The sequence below is a fragment of the Trifolium pratense genome, linkage group LG7 (assembly GCF_020283565.1).
Source record: "Trifolium pratense cultivar HEN17-A07 linkage group LG7, ARS_RC_1.1, whole genome shotgun sequence".
NCBI classification, from domain to species: domain Eukaryota; kingdom Viridiplantae; phylum Streptophyta; class Magnoliopsida; order Fabales; family Fabaceae; genus Trifolium; species Trifolium pratense.
In genome coordinates this window covers 45,535,780-45,553,584 of record NC_060065.1, presented here as the reverse complement: position 1 = coordinate 45,553,584, position 17,805 = coordinate 45,535,780, and the positions used below count along the sequence as shown (strand labels likewise).

General features: G+C 30.8%; 3 protein-coding genes and 1 pseudogene across 3 annotated transcripts in view; 1 reads left to right on the top strand and 3 right to left on the bottom strand.

Moving 5' to 3' along the window:
* Positions 1–624: 624 nt before the first annotated feature.
* Positions 625–2,379, bottom strand: LOC123897848 (annotated as a pseudogene).
* The window catches only part of LOC123897847 (cyanidin 3-O-galactoside 2''-O-xylosyltransferase FGGT1-like), a 46,540-nt gene continuing 29,359 nt past the window's right edge, over positions 625–17,805 (bottom strand). Inside the window, exon 2 of the mRNA XM_045948636.1 lies at positions 625–824. The gene's annotated coding sequence lies outside the window, so the exon portion shown is untranslated. The remainder of the gene's footprint in view (positions 825–17,805) is intronic.
* On the top strand, positions 4,237–6,002 carry LOC123897846 (cyanidin 3-O-galactoside 2''-O-xylosyltransferase FGGT1-like). The gene has a single exon (XM_045948635.1). The coding sequence runs from the start codon at positions 4,281–4,283 to the stop codon at positions 5,661–5,663; it is 1,383 nt and encodes a 460-aa protein (XP_045804591.1). The 5' UTR covers positions 4,237–4,280; the 3' UTR covers positions 5,664–6,002.
* On the bottom strand, positions 6,045–7,710 carry LOC123897844 (cyanidin 3-O-galactoside 2''-O-xylosyltransferase FGGT1-like). The gene has a single exon (XM_045948634.1). It carries the CDS (start codon positions 7,557–7,559, stop codon positions 6,120–6,122), a length of 1,440 nt encoding a protein of 479 aa, XP_045804590.1. The 5' UTR covers positions 7,560–7,710; the 3' UTR covers positions 6,045–6,119.

Here is a 17,805-nt window from a genome sequence, read left to right as displayed (position 1 = left end):
CCACACGCTAAGAAGTTCAAATATGACGTAAACAAAGTTGGTCGCTGGCAGGAAGCTATGACTGAATTGGGCAATTTAGTTGGATTTGATACAAGAGACATGTAAGTTTCTCTAACTTTATCTTTTTCTGTCATTAGACTAAGGGCCCGTTTGGATTCGGCTTATTTTTGAGGTTACGAAAATAACTTATGCAAATAAATAAAGTTTTATGTTAATTACTAAGTTTTCACTAAAAAAATTGTAAGTTTTTTTTTTTTGGAACCAAACAAATTGTAAGCTTATTTATTTGAAAAATGCATAAAAGCTTTGAAAAATGCATAAAAGCTTATTTATTTGAATAAGCTGTTTCAAATAAGCTAAAAAATAAGCCAATCCAAACGGGTACTAAGTGACAAACACCAACCGACACTCACACAACTATAAGGTCGGATTGGCGCATTCGGCTAAGAGCAACACATAAATGACTTTTGACACCACACCACTCACTTATGGCTCCCCATCAAGTTGAACCGGGCTATTAGGCCGTGAGGGGGAGCTCACTAGGTGGAATCATCACATTGGGCTAAGGACAACTTGATGGGTTTGGGTATGAATTATGGAATCAAACAGTAAATGAATAAGGAATGAAATGGAAATAGAGTTTGTATTGATGAAAATAAGCAAATACAATATGAAAACAGAATGAAGAAACAAAGTAACAAACTAGCAGAGAGATTCTACTAGCCCCAAAGCACTAAGTGACCCAAATCACTATAAGTGATTCCACTAATTGGGAGTCTGGTATTTGTGTAAACAGATGACAGTTTATTAGGCCTAGTTGTTGTTCAGTGGTGGTGCGTTGGCTCTTTATGGAATTATAGCTCACTTCTTCTGTTTATATTAAATCACAGAAGTTCATAATAAGTTCACAAAAGTATAAAAAAAAGCCACAGTACAATTACATGGAATGACTCAGAAATTTATATCAAATCTTGAAGCTTTTCACAGAAACTATCAACACAAGAGGATTCTAAATGCTCACTCAACAAAAACTTCCTTAATTCATCATGATTTTTTCGAACTTCTCTTCCAACCTCATTCTCATCATCCATCACAATTCTCACAGCTTTGCACACACTTTCTTTTGTAAACAATCCATCTTCATCACCTTTCTCAACTTCCACACCAACTTTCAACTTTTCACTCATCATTCTTGCATTCATAATATGATCAACACCTACACGCGGCAACAAAACCAACTGACACATGTTAACAAGTGCCTCAGTTACCGAAGCAGCTCCACAGTGTGTTATGAAGCATCCAACAGAAGGGTGTTCTAAAATCAACTGTTGTTGAATCCAACTTCCATAAACAATCCCTTTTCCTTTAACTCTTTCACTGAATCCTTCAGGTAAAGCTTCTTCAATAGAATCAAAACCATTAGGTGGCTTAAGTGCTGCAAGAAATGGAAAACCTGTTAATTCAAGACCAAGTAACAACTCTTCAAACTGGTTTTGTTCTAATGGACCTTCACTTCCATAAGCAATAAAAACCACAGAACCATGCTTGAATCCATTAAGCCATGAAACCCATTTTTCATCTAAAGTAGCTTTTGATGATTCAGGTAAAAGAGGACCTGAAAGGAGAGAAGGTTTTCCATAAACACTTCCAAGATAATCAGCATAAGGTCCATCAATTTCTCTACAACCTTTGTAACCAATTGCATCTGCTAAACTTGTCCCTATATGTAAACGATCGTATAAATATACGCCACTTCCGAACACAAGTTTCCTTGTTGAAGAAAGAAACTGAAGTTCATGTTGATGAAGTTTAATATATGAATCAGGGTACCCTGAAGGTGGTTTTTTGAGATCATCAACAGTTAAACCTTTTCCATGGCATTGTCTAGGTCCATTCCATGAGTAAGATATTGTAAATGGACTAGATATCCAATATTGAAGACTTTTGATACCAAGTTTTTGTGTCAAATTTGGTAGCCAATATTGAAAATCAAAGAAAACTATTTAAGGTTTTAGTTCCTTAAGAAGAAGTTCAATTTGTTTCTCAGTTTGATCCATGGCAGTAGCTATAAGAGGGACTAAAGAAAAGGGTACATCTGAAGATGTTTCAGCATCATGAGGAAGACCATCAACATGAGGAACATTGATAGGGACAAAGGTGATGAGGTTTGGATTAAGGTTGAGATGTTGCAACTTGGTTTGTGTTTTCTTGGGGATGAAGAATGATATTTTGTGACCTCTTTTTGCTAATTTGTTGGAGAAATGAAGATATGGTGTTAGGTGTCCCATAGCAAACCATGGAAACATTGCTATATGCAAAGGAGGAGGAGTATCCATGATGGTTGATGCTAAATGGAGTAAACTAGGAATGAATATATATATATATATATATATATATATGAAAGTTAACCAAGTCCTTTCTTGTTCTGTTATCTTGTAACTTCGCTATTAGTAATTAGTTGTTCCATTAGGGTCTGTCTCGTTTGAAGTAGATGGAGGGGAGGAGAGGTGAGGGGGTAATCTTGACCAAAAATAGATGAAAAGAATGAATCAATTATTCATTAATGTCTCATTTATTCAATGAAAAGAACTAACCGATGATCTATCGCTCGAAAACCGTACACTGAATTAATCAAATCTAATATTAACTTAACATCTGATTCCAAAATAATAGATGTATAGCCAAAATCTCAAGTCAATAGAAGAACTCTTCAGATTGCTAAGATCTCAAAAAATTGTGTATCCAAACTAAAAATAGTATATTATTTTGGAATCTTAGCAATTTGAAGAGTTGTTCAATTGGACACTCTGCACAAGAACTCAAAAAATTGTGCATCCAAACTCCATTGTCATTTCTCAAAGTGCCTCCAAAATAAAATATACATTTCGGTACATCTAATTATGTTTGACCAAAATGTCATTACACCTTACTTTAGCTTTTAAAATATTTCGAGAAGATCATAAAAAAGCTAATACACCGAACCCACCACAAAGAAATCTTAAAGATGATAACAAAAAATATTCACATGTTTGGATGCTTTATATTTATATATGAGAACGTGGTGCTTTTTTTATTGATTTTTTTTTTATATATACAAAAAAAAAAGAGTATTGTAAATAAATGAGAACGTGGTGCATCAGATTTGAGACCATAGATCAAGCAAAAAATCATGTGAAGTTTGTAATCTCTAATTCAATAAATAAATATAGAAAATGTTGACGAGTGTTTTTAGATACTCTTTAAGCATTTAACATAATAAATTTTTGTAAAATTTTTATGGAAATATGTGAAGGCAATGAAATGTTTTACTTTTTATATATATTATTCTCTTAAATGAAATGCTTAAATAATGTTCTAGGAATACTCAATAACAAGACACTTTTTCATCCAAAAAAAATCGGAAAGATTAAATTATAGTAATATGCATCATAAGCATTGATGTAAACTATTGAATTAGTGGCTGCCACGCAGCTAGGACTGGTGAGACCAGTAGGTTGGTGAAATGCAATATTGAAGCGGTCACATGGAGAGAGATCCTCCCAATTGTTAAAAAAAAAATTGAGAGAATAATGTACAATTTTAGACATTAAAATTATTTAAAGAGGATATGATTAGAATTCTCGGTCACATGTGTATTTTTTTTGGTTACATGTGTATCTGGTTCTAAATTTTGATTAATATATCTTATTACATTGAACAACTATTAATGAAATAAAAAATGTGTTAACACACTGATATTTTTTTTTAACCCTTCGGTTTCTAGGTGAAGGGCTCCGATAATCTAAAATTCGGCCTCGAGATAAGTAAATCTGACAAAAAATTATTTCCACCAATAATGGAACTCGAATTCTTCCAAATGATTTATCCTAAAAGAATCTCATTAACTATGTAATCTCAATATCTTGGTTAAATAGTTCAAATCTCTTAATGGTACATTGATTATCGTTACTTAACATCCATTTTGAAAGTATACAAAAATATAAACAAATGACACCATTTGTTGTATCTTATATTATATAGGGTCATGCTAAACAGTGCCCCTAAGCACTAGTTAAGCATACTAAAAAAGGAAACAAATGATAAAGTTAATGATGAGAGAGAATAACTTTTCACTTCATTAAAACATTGAATGCACAATTTACGAGATAAAACTTCTATATTTATATCCTTAACTAGTGCCCCCGCCCCGGGGGCACTGTTTAGCATTTTCCTATTATATATACCTAATAAGCAGTGACATTGCAAATGGGTTCAAACTTCAAAGTTCAAACATAGCAGCCATGGATTCACCTTCTTCTTTGCACATAGCAATGTTTCCATGGTTTGCAATGGGTCACCTAACACCATATCTTCACCTCTCAAACAAATTAGCAAAAAGAGGACACAAAATCTCTTTCTTCATTCCCAAGAAAACACAAGCCAAGCTAGAACAATTCAACCTTTATCCAAATCTAATCACATTTTATCCTCTAAATGTTCCTCACATTGAAGGCCTTCCTTTTGGTGCTGAAACAACTTCAGATGTTTCTCTTTCTTTAGGTCCACTCATCATGACAGCTATGGATCAAACACATCCCCAAATTGAACTTCTACTCACTCAATTAAACCCTAAAATTGTTTTCTTTGATTTCACCTATTGGCTACCAAAAATTGCTCAAAATTTAGGAATAAAATCTTTTCTATATTTAATTGTTAGTCCAGCAACAGTTTCATATACTTTATCTCCATCAAGGATGTATAAAGGTGTAAACTTGACTGAATTTGATCTTATGAAACCCCCAAAAGGGTACCCTAATTCATCCTTTATTAATCTTTATTCTCATGAAGCAAAGTATCTTGCTTTAAAAAGGAATTTTGAATTTGGAAGTGGGGTTCTTTTCTATGATAGGATTTTTAATTGTTTGAGATTTTGTGATGCAATTGGGTTCAAAGGGTGTAGAGAAATTGAAGGGCCTTATGTTGATTACTTAGAACAAGAATTTGGTAAACCTGTTATTCTTTCAGGACCTGTTTTACCTGAAAAACCGAAAACTGTTTTAGATGAAAAATGGGGTTCTTGGCTTGATGGATTTAAGGATGATTCTATAGTTTATTGTGCACTTGGAAGTGAATGGAAATTATCACAAGTTCAGTTTCATGAATTGCTGTTAGGACTTGAGTTAGCTGGTTTTCCATTTTTAGCAATTGTTAAACCTCCTATTGGTTTTGAGACGATCGAAGATGCTTTGCCAGAAGGGTTTAAAGAAAGGGTTAAGGAGAAAGGGATTGTTCATAGTGGATGGATTCAGCAACAATTGATTTTGGAACATTCGTCGGTTGGTTGTTTTTTAACTCATTGTGGAGCCGGTTCGTTGACGGAAGGGTTGATAAATAATTGTCAGATAGTTTTGATGCCACATTTAGATAGTGATCATATCATTAATGCAAAGATTATGGGAAGGGAGTTGAAGGTTGGAGTTGAAGTGAAGAAGGGTGAAGAAGATGGATTGTTCACAAAGAAAAGTATTTGTGAAGCTGTGAAAATTGTTATGGATGATGAGAATGAGACTGGTAGAGAAGTTAGGACTAATCATGAAAAATTGAGGAACCTCTTATTGAGTCATGATTTGGAGTCATCCTGTGTTGATGGTTTTTGTGAGAAGCTTCAACAATTAGTCAGGTGATTTTCTAATTAGTAGAAATTTTTCCAATTATAATTTATTGTTGTATGATTGTATGGTTTCAATAAAAAATCTGTGTTTTGATTGATCTGATTGGATTCGTATAAAAGTTATGTGTATTGATAAGATGTTATATGATCCTAACTTTTGAATATAGGTAAAGGTTGAACTTGTAAGAGTTATATATATATACACGCGCATGAACACACATTTTCATTGAAGATTACACGGTCAAACACTTACCACTGAGCTAACATTTCATGAACAATTGATAGAGCATACTTATTTATAATCAAACTGAATTAGAAAGATGCATTATCATTGTAACTGAAAATTGTAGAGCAAATCATAAAGTTTTTGACAGAAACTATCAACACATGAAGATTCTAAATCATTCTTATTCATAAAGCAAACTGAATTAACAAGATTCATTATTATTATTGTAACTGAAAATGCTAGCTACAATAAATCATAAAGTTTTTGACAGAAACTATCAACACATGAAGATTCTAAGTTGTTGCTAAGTAGGAAGTTTCTCATTTTGCCATGATTTGCTCTCACTTCTCTTCCAACCTCATTCTCATCATCCATAACAATTCTCACAGCTTTGCACACACTTTCTTTTGTAAACAATCCATCTTCTTCACCTTTCTCAACTTCCACACCAACCTTCAATATTTTACTCATCATTATTGCATTAAAGATATGATCGGAACCTACACGTGACAGCAACACCAACTGACATGTATTAACAAGTCCCTCAGTTATAGAAGAAGATCCACAATGTGTTATGAAACATCCAACAGAAGGGTGTTCTAAAATCAACTGTTGTTGAATCCAACTTCCATAAACAATTCCTTTTCCTTTAACTCTTTCATTGAACCCTTCAGGTAAGGCTTCTTCAATAGAATCGAATCCGATAGGTGGCTTAAGTGCAGCAAGAAATGGAAAACCTGTTAATTCAATACCAAGCAACAACTCTTGAAATTGATTTGTTTCTAATGGACCTTCACTTCCATATGCACAAAAAATCACAGAACCATGTTTGAATCCATTAAGCCATGAAACCCATTTTTCCTCTAAAGTAGTTTTTGGAGGTTCAGGTAAGAGAGGACCTGAAAGCAGAACAGGTTTTCCATAAACAGTTTGAAGATAATCTGCATATGAACCATCAATTTCTTTGCAACCTTTGAAAGCAACTGCATCTGCAAACTCTGTGCCTGTGTCGATGCGATCTAATAATAAAACACCACTACCGAATTCTAGCTTCCTTGTCGAAAGTAGAAATCGAAGTTCGTGTGAGTGTAACTTGATGCATGAATCAGGGAACCCTGAAGGTGGTTTCATAAGATCAAACTCAGTTAACACTTTTCCCTGGCTCTTTCTTGGTATATTTCCAACATAAGCTTGTAATAGTGGACTCAATATCATGTATTGGAGACTTTTGATGCCAAGGTTTCTTGCTATGTTTGGTAGCCAATATTGAAAATCAAAGAAAACTATATCTGGTTTTAGTTCCCTTAGAAGAAATTCAATTTGTTTCTCAGTTTGATCCATGGCAGTAGCAATAAGATGGACTAAAGAAAAGGGTACATCTGAAGATGTTTCAGCACCATGTTGAAGGCCATCAACATGAGGAACTGTGATAGGAAAAAAGGTGATAAGATTTGGATGAAGGTTTAGATGTTGTAACTTGTTGATTGTGTTTTTAGGGATGAAGAATGAGATTTTGTGACCTCTTATTGCTAATTTGTTGGAGAAGTGAAGATATGGGGTAAAGTGTCCCATAGCAAACCATGGAAACATTGCTATGTGCAAAGGATAAGGTAAATCCATGGCTGCTGCTACTGAATTGAAATGTGAACTATAATTTTGATGTATTAGGAAAATTTTGTACATGATGGGTCTAATAAATACTCCAGAATGTGTCTGCTGTTCCTAAAAATATTAATCGTCAAAGTAATGTAGTGGCATGCGTGACGCAGTCAACTGACTCACTCATTGTGGAATGGAGGAAGTACTGATTAACTTTTGTAGGACCACTTATCATTAATACTCCAAAATGTGTGGATGTTGGCATTGCTGCTACTGAAATGGAATGAATTATATAATGACAGGTAATAGAGTCAATGAAATGATTTAAAGCCAAGGGTTAACCAAACAAAGAAAGAAAAAATAATAAAGTCCTTTCATTTCTATATTTTGATGTGTTGGGAAAATTTTGTACATGATGGGTCTACAATAAATACTGCAGAATGTGTCTGCTGTTTCTGTTATTTTTATTTTTTTACACAAAACCAATAAACTCATTTCATTAATAATAAAAAATTCAATATACAATGAGGACACAATGAGGACATTGTTAAAGTAAGTGTAACTAGACCAAAAAATTACAAACCTAGTTAACGTGTGAGCCGCCATATTCGCTTGTAGCTAAGTGAACTTAATCTTAAAGTTCATATTACATTGTAACAAACTTTTTGTGATAAACTCGCGTCGATGTTGCACTTCCACCACCCTTCGCGAGGCCTCTGCCAACGCTGCAGCACTGTTCCCTGTGTAACAGCAGCTGTCGGACGGTTGGTTTGTTGCTTCATGTTGATCGCAGGCCATTCCCTAATCATGTGAGCCGCTCACATCGCCACGTCCTTTGCCGTGTCTCTAATTCCGTTCCAAACCCAATTGTTTCTGTTGTGCCAAATACACCACACAATCATAGCAATGGTTCCTGCCACGGCTACCTATTCATTCCACACTGTTGTTATGACGTAATATAGACTCAATAAACTCTCTCATTCCGACTTCATTCCACACTTGTCGATTTTCACTACAACCAAACAAATCGGTTCCAGCAAAAAGGAAAATGTTATTCCAACACAATTTTCAAACAAAAATACAACAAATATACATTTTTTATTTTTTTTAATATTATTTATATTCATCGATTTCCGTGCATGTGAGTGGTAAAAATGTGTGTCAATTTTGTGTCCATAAATTTTGTGTTTAGATAACACTCCTCCAGCAAAAAATAGACAGCATACCCTACACGGTGAAAGTAACAGGAGAACCAAGGTTAATTTGTACCTAATAACTTTTGTAGGGCCACTTATCATTAATGCTCCAAAATGTGTAAGCCTCATGGCATGCATGCATAATCTCGGTAAGATTATAGGATCAATATATAAAGATTGAGTAGTTGAATATTGATAAATCGTACTCACTTTTAGGGGTGAGCAAAAGATCTGGACCCGCCCGTAACCCGGTAAATCCGATAAATAATAATGCAATGCAGTTTGGATTTCGGGTATAAAAATTGCAAAGTTCAGTTACCAGTGAGTTAATATGGTCGGGTCCGGATTTAAAAAATTAAAATCCCGGTGTCTAAACCCGCCCGAAGTATACACACAACATAAGAAGAACGTGATATCCGTCACAGACTGGCGACTATTCTTCATGTCATACTGTTGGAGTAGACTTGTCTCGTTTTTTCATATGCTTTTTCCTCTCCCAGCGTAACTTCCTCTGTCCCAATGTCCTATAATAATATATTACTATATTTCTTGAGACCCACAAACAAAAGCACCTAATACCTATGACTCACTTAGGGTCCGTTTGGTTTGTGGGAAAGAAAGTGGGAGGAAAAAAAATTACGCAAACCAATGAATGAATTTTGACTAAAATTAGTCTAAGTTCATTTATTGGTTTGCGTAATTTTCTTTCCTCGCACTTTCTCTCCCTCAAACCAAACGAACCATTATTTTCATTTACAAGACAGACACGTTGAAAATCAACCTCCCACAAGTATATTACTAATAATTAATACTAGTAATAATTACTTTCACTTACCAAGTACTTCATCCGATCCTTAATATTGGAGGAAGTTTGCTTTTTAGATTTATTAAAAATCTAATGTATCTGACCTATAATATAGACTAGATACATTAGATTTTTAATGTATTTAAAAAGTAATTTTCTCTTATATTAAAGACCGGAGGAAGTACTGATTGCTTTCATACTTTTACTTAAAATAAAAACAACTTCAAGCCTTCTTCTTTGTGAGAAAGCAAAATGGTCTCCTCTATTCTCTACGTTCCGCCTCCCCATGAGAGAAGCTGCACCATGACATTGTTGTTAGTTAAAACTATAAAACTGTTAGTTAAAACTTGTTTATTCCTCTTCCTGATAAAAGAGGGGTGTGAATGTGGAAGTCGCTGTTGGAGAGACGGTGCAGATACACCATCTTCTTCCTTCTTTCTCTTTGTTGCTACCCGAGTCCACTCGCTCGTTAACCCGCCACCCGAAAAATCCGCACCCGAAGAAACCGTGCATGCACATGGTCGAAGATGGGTCACTATTATGGCCATCGGTGGTTCGTCGGTTTTAGCTTTTCCAGCCCGAAACTGTCCGTAACCGCCCAGTGCTCAACCCTACTATCTTTGTTATAGTTTATAAACTTTTTTTTTCTTTCTAAATTATAAGTAAAATTATTAACTTTTATTATTTTTAAGATTTATTTTTATAAAATTAAATACAAATTGCATTTAATTTGCTATTCTTATGTTTAAAGAATTTCTTATAGTTTTTATGTAATTCCTATTTTCGCTTCTTTCAATTGATAGAGATATTCTGAGTAATTTGCAAGGACCGAGATTCGAACCTTAAGACACCAATAATAGTGAGTGTGACTTTGTTTTATTTACTAGTCTTCATGTTTTTTTTTCTATTTCTGAAAGAGATAGACACAAATAATAAGGCTTAACTACATTTGGTCCCCTACGTTTTTTTTAGTTTTTAATTTGGGTTTAAAAAGTTTCAATTTGGTCTCTTATCTTTTCACTGTTTGCATTAGTTCTTTCCGTCAGTTTTGTCACATGTGGCAGACGATTTGCATATGTGGACATACACGTGGACATGTGTATATAGTTTAAACGATGTTAGTGGAAAAACTGACGGAAAGGACTAACTAATGCAAATGGTAGAAACATACAAACATAGTGAAAGAAGAAATTACATGGATGAAAAAGGTTGCAATCTTCATGACAAGAGGAATTTGATGTCTTTCCACACTTGATTCCTTGCTTGGATCCACCTTCTTGATCCTTGAACTCAGCTCCCAAGAACCAATTTAGCTCCAAATTTCGTCCCCTTCAAAACTGAGTTGAATTTGCTTCTATAGTAGAAACAGGGCAGCAGCTGCGTTTAACGCAGCAAGTCTTGCGTTTAACGCAAGAGACAGCAACCCACTTGGCAAAATGAATATCAATTGCGCTATGCGCAGGCTCGTCACGTTTTGCGCAAGAATCTGGAGCATATCAAGGCAAGAAACAAGCAGCTGTGTGGCACTTAATATTTGCTCACGTGAAACGCATGTAGCAGCAAGACAAATGGTCACCAAGTAGCCTTTTGAGAGCCACTTGATAATAACATACATGTTGCTCAATGACAAAGTCTCAATACATCAACAAAACCTTTCTTATTGTGACACAAACTCTCTTTCTATTTTCAATGCAATTTTCCATTTATTCCAAAGCTTAGAACCATCAAATTGTCCTTCAAAATCTCTTAAATTGAGTAACTTTTTTAGTGTGTAATAACGGAGTTATCATGCATGATGCTATTGGTGATTATATATATTTGAGAGAGTTTCCATGAATAAAAAATATTTTAGAGTTTCTAAAAAAAAAGAAAAAATATAATATTTGAGAACCATAGGATTGATGGATGATGTGTCACATTCTTAAGCAGGGGTAAAATGAGAATTTCATATGTATATTCTTTTCTTAAGCCAGACATATTTCCCTTTCTCTCTCCTCTCCTCATTCAACCTCATTTCTCACATTTAATGTTTCTTTTGCAAAATTTATTTAGTCTTTACGTTTATGGCAATTGATTCAACATTTAATAGTGGATTTGTCCAATTACTCATTCCCCTATTCAATTTTGTCCATATCATATTATCGTTTACTATTATTAAGGATCGCATCAATTTACCATTTAATAGTGGATTTGTCCATATCATGTTATCGTTTACTATTATTAAGGAAATTTTACACCTAATATTAATGACTAATAATTTTACACCTAATAAACGGAATCACTTAATGACTAATAATTTGTCCATATCATGTCCATCCCAATCACTTTCATAGAAATTTTACACCTAATATTAATGACTAATAATTTTTACCATTCCCCATAAAATCACGTCAAATTTATTCTTCCAATAGAAATTCATTTTAGCCATTATTTTAATATTTTAATGCTCATTGATTAACAATATGTTTCACCCCTAATTCTTGCATCCATATCAAATACATCTAATCATAAAATATTGGTATTATTTGCATTAATACATATTAATTATGACAGCAAATAAATCAGGTTATGAGCATATTAGTCTGAGTATGAATGAGAATGACTCAAATATATATAGATATGTATGCACTCTCATATTCTTCACTTTTGAAAATTCATGGTTATGGCTATCGTTACATTCATTTTTTTAATTGGGATTTCACAACTCAAGTAAAACTTATATGCTGATTTTGTACCCAAAAAAATTCATAGGCTGACATGAATACATAAGGAATCCAGTGACAATGGATGTTGCCAAGTGGCCACAGTCTCAAATTCACGGGTACAATTCTTAAACTTTTTGTACCCTTCTCTTTTCCGCTTATTATTCATCTTAATCTATATTCATCATTCTTTTTAATTTTTGCAGAAATGGATCTTAGATGAAGAATATGGTATCTGAACTCTATAGATATTGGATCTGACACTATTGATTAAAATTGATTAGTTTTAAGTGAAGATTATTTTGCCACATAATTATGAATGTTGTAAATTGGTTTTAAAGATGTAATGTGTATTATTATTTTTACATAAAAGTGTAATGTGTATTGTAAATTTTAAGTGACAGTCAAGTTGTGTTGTTTTGGTTGAATGATTACATTATACATTCATGTGATATTGTTATGTTTTTTCATTATGAATTTTCATCCTTAAGTTTTTTTATTATGAACTTTCATCCAATTATGATTTTTAGTATCCGGATTTTTAGTATCCGGAAGTATATTAATATTATATATGCCAACAAAACATTGTGGCTTTAGAAAAAGTCAATGTGACGAAAATGATAATGACGAGGAATACAATCACCCGAAGAATTTTTAGAGTCAATTATTTTTTGGTGGTTGTTGACATGAGAGTAATTTCCTTAAAAAAAAATTAGCAGTTGAATTCAATATTTTTTAAGAATTCAAATTAGGCCCAATTATAAGTTTATCCATAGGCCACCAAAATCATAAAAACGGGTCTGGGCATAATACATGATATATTGCTTACCTTAAGCTTTTAAAAGAAATGATACTCAAATTATTATATTTTTGACTTAACACTACAATTCCAAAGGCATTTGCAAATGTTTTTGTTCCAAGCAAATGAATTTATATAGAGAACGATTTGTTGTTTTAATGAATTTAATTTTGTTAAACCAAAATGATACAATTTTTTTAAAAAGCCCCTATAATAAATGAATTTTTAAAGTGTGCTCTAAAAATGGGTAAAGTAGAAAAAAGAATGTATTTGAAAACCTCATTCTAAGATAATGAATGTCTTAGGACCGAAAGAACACTTACAAATAAATTAATGGAGTTTGAATTTGAGATGTCTTTTAACCTATAAAAACTTTTGGAGATAAAATACATGTATTATTATAAAATAAAAAATTAGTTAAATAGATTTGAATAGAATCAAATATCATAATATAATTTAATGTTTTTATTGGAGTATTTCTTTCTTCTCTCAAATAATAGTTTTATATTTAATTCAATTTTTTATTAATAAAATGATAACAAGTATTAAGCATATTTTTACTGATGTGGGTATTTTGTGTGACTTATTAAACATGTTCGCTTTTTATGTTATAATTATAACTTTTAATTTTTTATTTTTTATTTATGAAAATTTTAATATTTAAATATTATTTATATAGTCACATTTTTACCCGTGCTTAGCACGGGTTTGGGTACTAGGAGATATTAAATTATTCTCTTTTCATAGTAGTATTGAAATTTTTCTCCGTTTTATATTATAAATAAATAAAAAAATACATACTTATTAAGAAAAGTAAAATAGAATAATTTAAAATTAGAATTTGTGTTTTACTTGAAATAAGTTTCATGGAAAAAAGAATTTACAAACACGTTTTTACCCGTGATTTGAGTCCATTTTTTCAAAGAATTTTATACACATGCCATGTCCAAAAGGTTTCTCTTCTCATATGGCTTTGACAATTAATTCACATAATTCACATGAGAAACCAAAAATTCAAATTCTACATAGACAATTGATGATTTATAGTTGTACCATTAATACTAATAATATGAAATTTGGACGTTATTAAAAACATTCTATAATGAAATAGGCGATGCAACATTCTATTAATAGTTGTACAGAAAATTCATATCGTTAAGGAATATTCTTTTTATTGCAAACATTAATTTTATTATATTTATTGTACCGTAAAAATATCCAAAGCAATGTTTTATATTGGATTTAATTATTTATTATATTTTATTTGCAGATGTATAGAAAGACTATGAAAGGAATGAATTAATACCAAGTTGGTTGCGATATAACTTGACGGGATCAATGATATTCTTTTCTTAGAGTGGATTAAATTTATTTGATTAGGTTAAGATTATTTTCTGTATTAATTTTTTATTTATTTAGAGAAGACCAATAATTTCTACCAAAAAAAAAAGAGAAGACCAATAATAAAGAGGAGGAAGAGAATTGTTCAAAAAAAAAAGGAGGAAAATAGTACAATTATTTTAAGACATTTATACGGGATTTTAAGACATTCTCCTATTTTTTATTAATTTTCCTATTTTTTTTATCTATTTTATTTGTTATATTTTTTATCGTGGTTTTATACTTTTATTTTAAGACATTTATACGGGATTTTATACTTTTATTCATATATTAATACATAGACTTATTTTTTTGTATTTTTATGTGGCCTGTGTTCTTTTTATTTTGTTATTTATATATGATCTATTTTTTTTATTTATGTGAGAATTTTGCACATGTATTATTTGGGGATATATATATGCACACGGCGGTCGAACTATTAATTATCAGAGAATTCTTCCCATAAGAACAAGATGGTAAATACCAAAAAGTATATATTTTTGGTAAACGAATACCAAAAAAAAAAAAATTATTATAGGAACCGTATGTTTGTTCATATGTTAATACAGAGACATATTTTTTATTTATAATATATACTAGGTTCTATATTTATGTTATTCGGAGGATATTGATGTGAAAATTAACTAATATAAGATATATTATATTATTTGGACTTTTTTTTAGGGTTTAATGTACACATGACACACTCATATCGATCATCTTCTAGCATTATTTTGACATTATTATCATAATCAAATTAATAACAAAGTTGATCTTTCTATCATTAATATGCTTCAAAAAAATAAAAGGAAACAGAGCAATGATCATTTATTTTATCATTATACATTTTGATTCAAATTTCACAATAAGCAATGGTCATTTATTTCTAATTGCAACGTCAATTGCTATTGAAATCTATTGATATATTATTTGATAGCTGTTTTTCAGAGACTTTTATACACATGGCATTTCGATAGTGATCATCTTCTCATATGATTTTGACAATAAATTCACGTAAGCAATATCAATCTCATTCAATGTAAAACGCTGCAATTTATTGATCTTTACTAATAATATATCTTTTTTTTTACAATTTTTTACAAAAAATTACTAATAAGCCAAATATATTTGAGAGAAAAAATATAATATTTTTTAATATAATTAAATGCTTTAAATGCTATAATTTGAGTATTAATCCTTTCTCAAAATATTTGGTAAGGATTGGTTAAAAAAAAAATATTTGGTAAGAAAATACTACAATGACGAAAGAAAAAGTATTTAAAAAAGAGATTTAGTAAAAAAGTACTATATATAATCAGTAAAAAAAAGTAGTTGATAAACGGGAAGTTAAATTTGAGGAAAAGAATTCATAGTAGTATTGAAATTTTCCTCCGTCTTATATTATAAATAAATAAAAAAATTCATATTTATTAAGATAAGTAAAATAGAATAATTTAAAATATGAATTTTTGTGTTTTACTTGCTTGAAATAAGTTTCATGGGAAAAAGAATTTACAAACACGTTTTTACCCGTGATTTGAGTCATTTTTTTCAAAGAATTTTGTACACATGCCATGTCCAAAAGGCTTCTCTTCTCATATGGCTTTGACAATTAATCCACATAATTCACATGAGAAACCAAAAATTCAAATTCTACATAGAAAGTTGATGATTTATAGCTGTACCATTAATACTAATAATATGCAAATTGGACGTTATTAAAAACATTCTATAATGAAATAGGCGATGCAACATTCTATTAATAGTTGTACAGAAAATTCACATCGTTAAGGAATATTCTTTTTATTGCAAACATTAATTTTATTATATTTATTGTACCGTAAAAATATCCAAAGCAATGTTTTATATTGGATTTAATTATTTATTATATTTTATTTGCAGATGTATAGAAAGACTATGAAAGGAATGAATTAATACCAAGTTGGTTGCGATAGAACTTGACGGGATCAATGATATTCTTTTCTTAGAGTGGATTAAATTTATTTGATTAGGTTAAGATTATTTTATGTATTAGTTTTTTATTTATTTAGAGAAGACCAATAATTTGTACCAAAAAAAAAAGAAGAGAAGACCAATAATAAAGAGGAGGAAGAGAATTGTTCAAAAAAAAAGAAGAGGAAAATAGTACAATTATTTGAAGACATTTATACGGGATTTTAAGACATTCTCTTTTTTTTTTTTTTTTTATCAATTATTGGATTTTAAGACATTTATATATATTTGAGAGAGTTTCCATGAATAAAAAATATTTTAGAGTTTCTAAAAAAAAAGAAAAAATATAATATTTGAGAACCATAGGATTGATGGATGATGTGTCACATTCTTAAGCAGGGGTAAAATGAGAATTTCATATGTATATTCTTTTCTTATATAGTAGATCATATGTATATTTTTTTCTTATATAGTAGATTATTTTACGGGTTATATATGGGAATCTAATTTTATTATTTATATATACAAGCCTTATACTTTTACTCATATAATAATAAAGTTATCGGATTATGTGGTTAATAACGGGGACATAATCTTTTGTGTTAATTATGAGGAACCTATGTTTTTCCTCTTATTAATAAGGTTTCCATTCTTTAATAATTTATGTAGATATTTATATTCATATATTAATACGAGAATTTTTTTTTGTGATTTATACGAGACTTATATTTTTATCATATATTAATAAAGTTTTTTTTTATAATTTTACGGGTTATACTAGATCATATATTAATACAGAGACCTAATTTTTTTTTTATTCTTACGAGACCTATGTTTTCTCATTCTTTCATCATTTCTACATGACATATATTTATACTCATATATTAATACAAGGATCTAATCTTACACATCATCATTTTTAAAGGTATTTTGTGTCATATTTGAAAGTTAGTAAATAATTTTAATATTTTATTATTTTTTCTTAGGTGGTTTCTTCCATTATACCTAATTTATGGACTTCAATCCAATATTCAACTAAGTTAATTTTTAATTTTTAATTCAACTAAATACATTTATTTAATTTAATATGAGATTATGGTGGGAGAAAAACTGAAAAACTCCCGTAAAAAAATGGTTAGACTAAAACAATAAGAATTCTAAGTCATCTCGATGTGATTAGTCTCTGCAGTTACGCGCGGATGATACCATTAATTTACTAAAAAAAAAACAATAAGAATAAAATACAAATTTGAAAATAGTTGAAATGACATTTTTTTAGAAGATTTTTTTTTTGGAAGATTTTTTGTGGTTGATATAAGGACTAATTTTTTGAAAAATAAATTCCCTTTTTTTTTTACCGGAACAAAAAATTCACTTGTCATCAATACATTGACCATTCTTTTGGAATAGATTGATCGTGAATACATTCTGCAGAATCTATATTTATTCTCACGAAACTTGTGCTTTTACTAATGTATTATGTCGGCTATTTTTC

Bases quoted from the DNA above. Each gene is read 5' to 3' on its own strand.
- LOC123897844 (XM_045948634.1), bottom strand. From the start codon at position 7,559: ATGTACAAAATTTTCCTAATACATCAAAATTATAGTTCACATTTCAAT.
- LOC123897846 (XM_045948635.1), top strand. From the start codon at position 4,281: ATGGATTCACCTTCTTCTTTGCACATAGCAATGTTTCCATGGTTTGCA.